This window comes from Prionailurus bengalensis, chromosome B2 (genome assembly GCF_016509475.1).
Source record: "Prionailurus bengalensis isolate Pbe53 chromosome B2, Fcat_Pben_1.1_paternal_pri, whole genome shotgun sequence".
Lineage (NCBI taxonomy): Eukaryota > Metazoa > Chordata > Mammalia > Carnivora > Felidae > Prionailurus > Prionailurus bengalensis.
Window position 1 is genome coordinate 71781788 of NC_057349.1, and position 9883 is coordinate 71791670.

Sequence of the window (9883 nt, forward strand, 5' to 3'; positions counted from 1 at the left end):
CTTTCTGCCCCTCCCCAACTCACATGCTCTCTTCTCGCTCTCAAGATAAATAAACATTAAAAAAATATTATACATGAGCATTTACTTTGACCAAAGGAATCAACTAGGCCAGTAGATTGTGAAATTTCTTTTTTTTTTTTTTTTTTAACATTTATTGATTTTTGAGAGAGAGAGAGACAGAGTGAGCGGGGGAGGGGCAGAAAGAGGAGACACAGAATCCAGAGCAGGCTCCAGGCTCTGAGCTGTCAGTACAGAGCCCAATGCAGGGCTCTAACTCACGAGCCGTGAGATCATGACATGAGCAGAAGTCGGACACTCAACCGACTGAGCCACCTAGGTACCCCATTGTGAAATTTCTTTTATACTTAGAATGTTTTACATTGTCTGATATTACAATGGATTTTTATTTTGAAGGCATCGTTCACAGTGATCTGAAACCTGCTAACTTTCTGATAGTTGATGGAATGCTAAAACTAATTGATTTTGGGATTGCAAATCAAATGCAACCAGATACAACAAGTATTGTTAAAGACTCTCAGGTAAGACTTAACGAATGGTTGGTTACTACCCACTACGGTTCAGTTCCATTCCACCTGTAAAGTATTTTGCTAATGGGGATTTTATTTTTCCTACCTCATTCTTCAAAGGATTTGAAACCTTTGTATTAAGAATAGATACTATAAGAATAAAAACCATATTTAATACACTTTAGAGAGTCAAGATCAGGTAGAAATAAATCTGGCACTTTTAAATGATTTTCCTATAGCTGAGGTAGAGAAGCATAATGCCTGTCTTGGAAATCACCTTTGTCATGATCTTGAGTTCACCTGAAACTTTGTCTCAGAGATTCCTGGTAGCAACCAAAGAGGGAATTGCAGTTACATGTTTTTTTTATTGTCCATGAGGTAAGATTATTTCATTCTTCTGGAGAAGTAAAGCTTTTCCTATCACTTGCATTTGAAAAAAAATTCTTAAGTGGGCCTTCATATTGGAAACAACCATAATATTGTACTCTACTGCCTTTTTCTAATAGGATATGCAGTTACAAACTTAATATATTTGTCTCCATAAAAACTGAGGTGATAACACCAAAGAATAACTAAAAATAATCCTGCTTGAAGTCAAGATGATGTGTTCTATGTATGCAGATTTTTGGTGTGGATGTGCCATAATCCTAGAAGTAAAACTAGACTATTTTTAGGAGGAATAGATGAACAGCATGCCTTTGAAATAATTCTATTTGATAATAACTTCTCTTTGTATCAAAAATATGGCTGAACATGTAATTGTAAATCAACTTGAAGATTCCCTCTATGGCAAGGCCCTAAAGTACAGGTATTCAGTGCTTGAAAACAGAACCACTTATTTTAGACTAAAATAAATGCCTTTTAAGGTTGGCATAATCTGACTGTGAAAACTCTTGCATGATTTAGATTCCTGCCCCATCTCATTCTGGACATGGGCCCAGGGAATACTTGGAGACATAGCTAGATTTTTGATTGGTTGGTTGGTTGATTTTTTTTTTTTTTTTAAAGCATTCTAGGCCTGTTCCAGCACAGAGAAATGAGTGATATCAATTCCTCAAGTTTATGGCCATTAATATAATTTTAGCCTCTACAGTTTTATGGTAGTTGCCCATCATAATCATAGAAAAAGCTTAGCACTCTGAAAGGAATAACTTTTCTGATTATGGACCCAATTTATTTTTCTGGAGTTGTGAAGAAACTTATGTCTTAATATCATTGTCAGTTACTTGATTTTTTAAAATATATTACTGAAATATGTAATTATTCAAGTTTCTAAGAATCTGACATTTGTGTTTTAAAAAATCTAAAGCAGAATAAAATATTTTCATTGATTAGTGTTTTCTGTGCTTTGGCATACAGGTTGGTACAGTTAATTATATGCCACCAGAAGCAATCAAAGATATGTCTTCCTCAAGAGAGAATGGGAAATCCAAGTCAAAGGTATTATGAAGGCTATTTAGATCCCATTTATCTGGCATCAGAAGGGAATGGACTATTCTCTGATTAAACCTAACAGATAACTGAAAGTTGTTTAAGTTCTAAAACTTTTTAGGCCATTTTAGAGACCTTGCTTTCTTTGGCAAATGGTCATGGGATTCAGTTTTACAGTTATTGATTTGAGACTGTTCTTTTAATATTGTGCTTTTAATACGGGATGTCTCAACAATGTGCTCTAACAAAAAACGTACCCAGGGTATTTTTTTTCAGTTTCAAAATGAAAGGTAGAAATTAAGACTAAATTAGCTCAGAGTTAAGCACATTAAAATGATCTTTGAAGTCTTTTGTTTCCTCTTTGGTTCTACATTTCCAAGTACAATTCTAATAGGCAGTTTTTTCCCAGCCTGCCACAGCTACTTTCCCACTTGCCTTCTTTTACCACCTCAGTGAACTTTGTGTTAGCCTCATTGGTGTCTCTTCTTGGGCTCATTTTGCTTGCCTGGATGCCTCTGGCTCCCGAGCTAATCCTTCGTTGCTCTATAGCAGTGTAACCAAGTGCATGCAAGCATTACATTGTTGTCCAGGGACCTGCATTCAAGTAATAGACCTGCCTCTTTGTTAACAACCATCTTTATGAATTAACTTGCCTGGTTTCTTCATCTATAAATTCAGCTTATAAACAGTACCTGTTTTAAAGGTGAGGATTAAATGATAAAGAATATAAATCACTTAATACATTGTCTAGCCCTAAATAATTGCTTGATAAATATGTGCTTATTTACTAATTATATTTTCCTTCCTAGAAAATTGTGGCTTCTAAATTTCTTCTCAAATAACCGACATAACATTATGTCAAATAGTCTCTTATAAAATTCTTTTTATTATTTGTTTAGCTTCCCCTTTTAATACTTAGATTTGTTGTCTTTTTTCTTTTTCTTGGTTAGACTTTCCAGGTTTTGTTAATTTTAAAGAACCAAGTCTTCATTTATTAATTCTATTTTCATTTGCTCTCTAATTTCTGCTTTTATCTTTATTAATTGTATTTCCTTTAGGTTTCTTTTTTTTCTAGTTTCTGGATGTAGATAATTGCCAATTTAATTTTTGTATTCTTTCTTAATGAAAACATTAAAACTGAATTTTACTGAGTTTTACTTTAACTTCTACTTCCACTTTTTTGTAGTATTAATTTTCATTAATTCTAAAGTTTTCAGTTGCAGTTTTAAAATACTTTGAAATAAGATTTATTTTGAATTGCTTGTAGAGTTCAGATTTTTTCAGTTTTCAACTCAGTGCTTTAATATTATGGGTAAATCTCCATTCGATGTAATCACCTGCTAAACAGTGGCCTTAATGATTCTGAACAGAAGACAAATTTTTTATCCCACCATGTAAGATAATCCCTGCTTGTGAAAAGCTCAAACCCTTCCCAGTCTAGCTCTGTTTGCAAATTACTTTCCAATGAACATCTGTTGGCTATTTGGAGTTTCTATTCTGAGGTCTATTGGGCACATTCACTATTTCCCTCTGCTTTCTGTTTCAAATGCCTCTACTATACACGACTTGTGGCTGTTGGTAGTTTGTGTCTCTTCGTATTCTGGGGTTTTGGGGTATGGCTTTTCACTTTGTTTTGTTGTAAATCTTCTCCATATGTCTATGGTTTTGCTACAGGCTTCTCTGTCTGTCTTATCTGGGGATTTGGACAGACTGAAAAACTGTGCTGCAATCTAAAATGCAAAACAAATAAAAAGCAGAAACAGACTCCTAAATACAGAGAACAAACTGATGGTTGCCAGAGGGGAGGGAGGTGGGTAAGAGATCTGGCAAAATAGATCTCCAAAAGAGGAGTGGGAGGTACAGGCCTCCAGCTCTGGAATGAGTAAGTCATGGGATGGAAGGTACAGCATAGGGAATCTAGTCAATGGTATTATAATAGTGTTGTGTAGTGACAGACAGTAGCTATACTTGTGGTGAGCATAGCATAGTGTATTGAATTGTCAAGTCACTATGTTGCGCACCTGAAACTAATGTAACATTGTGTCAGCTATACTTTAATTAAAAAAATAAATAAGAAAAACTATGCTGCCACAGCCACTGCTATTTTTCTAGAATCTGAAATCCTTTTTTAATCCATGATTTATGTAGAAACGGATTTAATTTCCAGATGGTTAAGTTGGAGGAAGAGGAGTATTTTCATTAATTTTTAGTTTTCTTTGTGTTTGGCAATGGGGTCTGTTTTATCTGCCATTTTCTGAAAGGTGTGCTAAAATCTCTCTACCCTTCCAACCAGAAGAATTTATTGTAGTTTTTACTCAATATAGTTCTATTAAATGTAGTTTCAGTGCAAAGAAGTTCATGACCATCTTCTTGGTTGGTTGTACCTCTTATCATTATAAAATGCCTTTCTTGTATTTTGTTATGTTCTTGTTCTCCTTTCCTAATATCAACACTGCTATTCTGCTTTCTTTTTTTCTTTCTCTCTCTTAAAGTCAAAATGGTAATTATGTTATAATACTGCATTGTTTCTAATGAGATTGTTTAATACAAAGAACATGTTATGATAAGTAATATTTTTGAGAACTTACTATAACCGGAAATTATTCTTTATGCTTACCCATATCTCATGGTTACATCATTTAATGCCCATGACAATGTACTTTTATTATTTCTGTTTTAGGGGTGAGGAAATGGAGATACATAGAATTAGCTAATGATAAGGCCAGGATTCAAATGCAGCCCAGCCTGGCTCTATAATTTGCATTCTTGGGTTTAGGATAGTTCAACTTAACATTTTTGAAATCTATGCATATTTACATGTTATTAATTTTATATACAAATTTATTATAATAAAATAATTTTGGAGAAAAATAAATTTAAAATTTGCAGTTAATGTTTTTTAGTTTATATTGTCGCAAGCTGACAAGAATGTAATATATGTTTTGGTTGAAATATTTTAATTACAAGTTTGTTGAGAGACTTAAAGCTCATTTCTTGGTAAAATAACCAAATATAGCAAAAACTAGAGAAAGATGTTTTTTTTATGTAAACTTAATCTAGTACTTGCACATTCCTTGAGGTTTAGTTATGATTTTAAATGGCAGGGAATATATGTTTACATGTGTGTATATAAAATACTCTTACATTTAATTTTATGTTAAAATAATTTTTTTTTTTTTTCTGAATTAGATAAGCCCCAAAAGTGACGTTTGGTCCTTAGGATGCATTTTGTACTATATGACTTATGGGAAGACACCATTTCAACATATAATTAATCAGATTTCTAAATTACATGCCATAATTGACCCTAATCATGAAATCGAATTTCCTGATATCCCAGAGAAAGATCTTCAAGATGTGTTAAAGGTAACATTAATAGTACATGGATATAGAAGAATGATTTCATATACTTAAATTGTTTGCTTAGAAGAAATCATTGAAATCTGGCATAGGTAGATATAACTAGTCTATTGGAGGGAATTATTGAATGACTTAGCTTTTTAAGTCATGTTAAGTTTATTTTGAAGGTATTTTTAAAAAGCTTATGAATACTTGGGAATTTTGCAAGAATGACTTATGGAATCTTGTCATTTCTGAGTGGGCTATCTAGAAAGCAACTTCTGTAGTATGGTGCAATCTTGAAACACACTTTATATCAATATTACATAAGAAAACTTGATTTTTAAAAAAATTAATCCTTATTTTTATAGTGTTGTTTAATACGGGACCCTAAACAGAGGATATCCATTCCTGAGCTTCTGGTGCATCCATATGTTCAAATTCAAACTCATCCAGGTATTTCTTTGAAAATCAGTTTATTAGATTACTAATTCATTACTAAGTAATTACACTAATTATACTAAGTAATTATGCTAATTACTAATATAAACAGACTTTTAGCTATAACAAAACCAGAATTTGAATGGGCTACTTCCAGATTTCCTCCATCCTTAAGGAAGTTTCTTTTATTCTAAAATACTAAAATAAATGAAATCGCCTTTTTTTTTTTACTTGCATTCATTTTCACTTATCCTTGGTAAGTAGCTTTGATCAATGATAAATTACATAAAGCCAGCCATTGTGCTGTTAAACAGAATGTATTTGTGTATTTTATATTTTTTTAATGGTACCAGTAGGTTATTGATTCTATTTTTATTACAGGTAATCAGATGGCTAAGGGCACCACTGAAGAAATGAAATATGTTCTGGGCCAACTCGTTGGTCTGAATTCTCCTAACTCCATTTTGAAAGCTGCTAAAGTAAGAATGTCTGTTCTCTATCTACATTACTTTTAATTGTTTTGTATAGTTTAGTGAATTAGATGTTTAAACAGGTACTCCAAAGAAAACTTGGTCCAATCATAAGACAACTATGAAATATATTTCGACATTTAGATACTTGTGCTTTTTGACAAAATAGACTTACTTGATTTACATTCTTATTGTACAGATAGCACAATTGAAAGTGAATTGTCATACAAGGTGCATACCTAAGATTGCAGTCAGGTCTCAACTGGATAAATTTAAAAAGCAACCTGTCTTTTGAATCAACAATATTCTTAACACAGCTTTTGAATTCATTTCTTCTAGCCATTTTTTTCTTAAACCATCTTGGAGAAGTCTCAGTATTTGTTACATGTAATGACTTACAGCTGTGTACAGCAGTCAGCCCACTTCTCAAAGTGAATGCCTCAGACCTTTCAGCCTCCCAGTGTTGGTTTATGTCTATGCCACCATTTTTTGGATCTCATTGCCATCAAACACCTTGTCGTTTCTAGAACCCTATGTATGTTTATTGCCCACTGGTTTAGTTAACCAACAGTTACTAATTATTTATTTCAGTAATAACATCTTCATGTTTTAAATTTCTACCAGTGTATTATTTAGAGCCTTTTATAAATAGAGATGAATTAGTTTCCTTTATCACTAAGGTTGTGTGTTCTCCAAGACAGAGATGTCTGTCGTCTTCATAAATTAGATATTGGTTTAGTCTTGAATCCTTTAAGAAATATGTAGATTTTAATATAGCTGATTATGCCTATTTATATAATAATTTGTATTATTTTTTTTAATGTCATCTGTTTATTAGTTGAAATATCATCTGATAGTCTATTTCCTGATGAGGGTATTTTAAAGTGTAGCAATTTATCTAAGACTAGCTTTATTTAAAAAAAATACGGGAGACTAAAAAGGGCTTGAAGGTGCATATGTATGCTTATTAGTAGCTATGGTACATTTCTTTTACAGAAATATTGAGGTGTATCTTATGATAGATTTTTAGGCCAAGCTAGGTGTTTACAATTCTTAATTATCTTCAATAGTTTATAAAATAATTTTGTAGTTATAAGAACAAGAGAGAAATTCATTTCATGTCAGAATATGTTTAGTTATCTTTATTAATCTGATAATCCATTGAATTTAAAAAGTTACAAAACAGGTGTGTGTTTTTAATTTCAGACTTTATATGACCGATATAGTAGTGGTGAAGGTCATGATTCCTCTTCATCATCCAAGACTTTTGAAAAAAAATGGGAGAAAAAATGATTTGCACCTACTCACAAACTGTCAAATATCAACTGTAAAAATATATTGGACTGTTATACTCTTGATTCTCTGTGGAAACTGCTCTTAAGGACAACTTAATCCTGAAATGTCAATGGCAGAAAAATTCAGTGGATTATTCTCAAAAGAAAACTGTAAAAATAATAACCACTAATGATACTATATATATTAAGTTGTAGAATTGTTCTCTCTTATGCTTTCCTGCAAATCTACTCTATTTGATATCATATCACACTTAGAATAGTGGATGGACAACTGAAATATATTCTGAAGAACTATGTAAATAAAGCTTTGTAGCATAAAATGACACTAAAATGTAAAAAAATGTATGGTTATTTTCTTTAAGCTAATGCACTGCTGGTGTGGCAGCAAAACACTTTAAAAAAATTGAGTTAAGGGAAGACACAAGAGTCTTCAAGAAGAAAATTCCAAAGGGTTTGAATTCTAAAATAGATTTCCTGATTGCTTTATGGCACTGATACAGTCCAGAGTTTTAGAGCTGCACTGGTTCTTTTAATTCTCCCTTTGATTCTTCATAATACCAATTGTTTTTGGTGTTTAGAGTATCATGCTGGCTTCTGTGGTATTAAGTTGTATAGGGCCTGCCCTCAGTGTACGACTTGCTTGGTAATTGGTAATTACCAATGTAGTCTTAGAATCTTTGGGACTAAATCTAATACATTCTCCCTCCATCTTATCTTTTCTTTTTTTAGATTTCATTAGACTTTTTTTTTTTTTTAAGTTTATTTGTTTTGAGAGAGAGCGTGAGCAGGGGAGGGGCAGAGAGAAAAAGAGAGGGAGAGAATCCCAAGCAGGCTCAGTGCAGAGCCTGACTCTGTCAGTGCAGAGCCTGACTCGGGCTCGATCTCACAAACTGTGAGATCATGACCTGGGCTGAAACCAAGAGTTGGACATTCAATGGACTGAGCCACCCAGGTGCCCCTCAATAGACTTTTTTAGATCTTTTTTAGATCAGTTTTAGGTTCACAGAAAAATTGAGGGAAAGGTGCAGAGATTTCCTATATAGCCTTTGCCTTCACACATGCACCATCTCCCCTATTATCAACATCCCCCACTAGATTGGTACATTTCTTAAATTTAATGAACCTACATTGGTACACCATAATAGTTGTCTGAAGTCCGTAGCTTACATTACAGTTCATTCTTGCTGGTGTACGTTCTGTGCATTTGGACAAATGTATAATGAGAATACAGAGAATTTTCATGGCCCTAAAAATTCTCTGTGCTCCTCCTATTCATCCCACCCCTACCCCATAATCCCTTGGCAACCACTGATTTTATTGTGTCGATAGTTTTGCCTTTTCCAGAACACCATGTAGTTGGGAGTTGTACAGTTGGTAACCTTTTCACATTAATTTCTTTCACTTAGAAAAGGTTCCTCCAGGGGCACCTGGGTGTCTCAGTCAGTTGGGCGTTCGACTTTGGCTCAGGTCATGATCGAACAGTTCGTGAGTTTGAGCCCCGCATTAGCTCTGTGCAGACAGCTCGGAGCCTGGAGCCCACTTTGGATTCTGTGTCTCCCTCTCTCTCTGCCCCTTCCCCGCTTGCACTCAGTCTCTCTCTCAAAAATAAACAAACATTAAAAAAAAAAAGAAAAGGTTCCTCCAGGTCTTTTCAGTGCCTAATGATATTCCATTATGTGTATGTACTGCAGTTCATCCATCCAACTACTGAAGGTCATCTTGATTGCTTCCAAATTTTGACAATTACGAATAAAGCTGCTATAATCTGTGTGCAGGTTTTTGTGTGGACGTAAGTTTTCAACTCTTTTGTGTAAATACCAAGGAGCATGTTTGATGGATTGTATGTAAAGAGTATGTTTAGTTTGGTACGAAACTGCCAAACTGTCTTCCAAAGTGGCTGTACCATTTTGCATTCCTTCCAGCAGTGAATGAGGGTTCCTGTTGCCCCATGACCTCGCCAGCATTTGGTGTTGTCAGGATTCCAGATTTTGGCCATTCTAATAGTGGTATCTCATTGTTTTTTTATTTTGCATTTTCCTGCTGACACATGATGTGGAGCGTCTTTTAATATGCTTACTTGCCAACTGATACCATCTTTGGTGAAATGTCTTTGGTTTATTTTTTAGATTGGGTGGTTTGTTTTCTTAAGGTTAAGTTTTAAGAATTCTTTGTGTATTTTGGATAGCAGTCCTTTATCAGATGTCTTTGCAAATATTTTTTCTCATTCAATTGTCTTCTCATTTTCTTGATATTGTCTCTCACAGAGCAGAAGTTTTTAATCTTAATGTTCTCCAGCTTGTCAATTATTTCTTAAATGGATCGTGCTGAAAAGTCATCACCACACCCAAGGTCATCTGTTTCTTGCTGTGTTATCTTCTAG

The 9883-nt window shown here is 33.8% G+C and overlaps 1 protein-coding gene across 1 annotated transcript in view; it reads left to right on the forward strand.

The window, feature by feature from the left end:
* Window positions 1–9277, forward strand: part of TTK (TTK protein kinase) — a 41196-nt gene extending 31919 nt beyond the window's left edge. The window contains 6 exon segments of the mRNA XM_043591878.1: window positions 415–539; window positions 1887–1967; window positions 5148–5324; window positions 5669–5753; window positions 6120–6217; window positions 7415–9277. Coding sequence (XP_043447813.1) covers window positions 415–539; window positions 1887–1967; window positions 5148–5324; window positions 5669–5753; window positions 6120–6217; window positions 7415–7501 — 653 coding nt within the window. The 3' untranslated portion in view covers window positions 7502–9277.
* The last annotated feature ends 606 nt before the right edge of the window (window positions 9278–9883 follow it).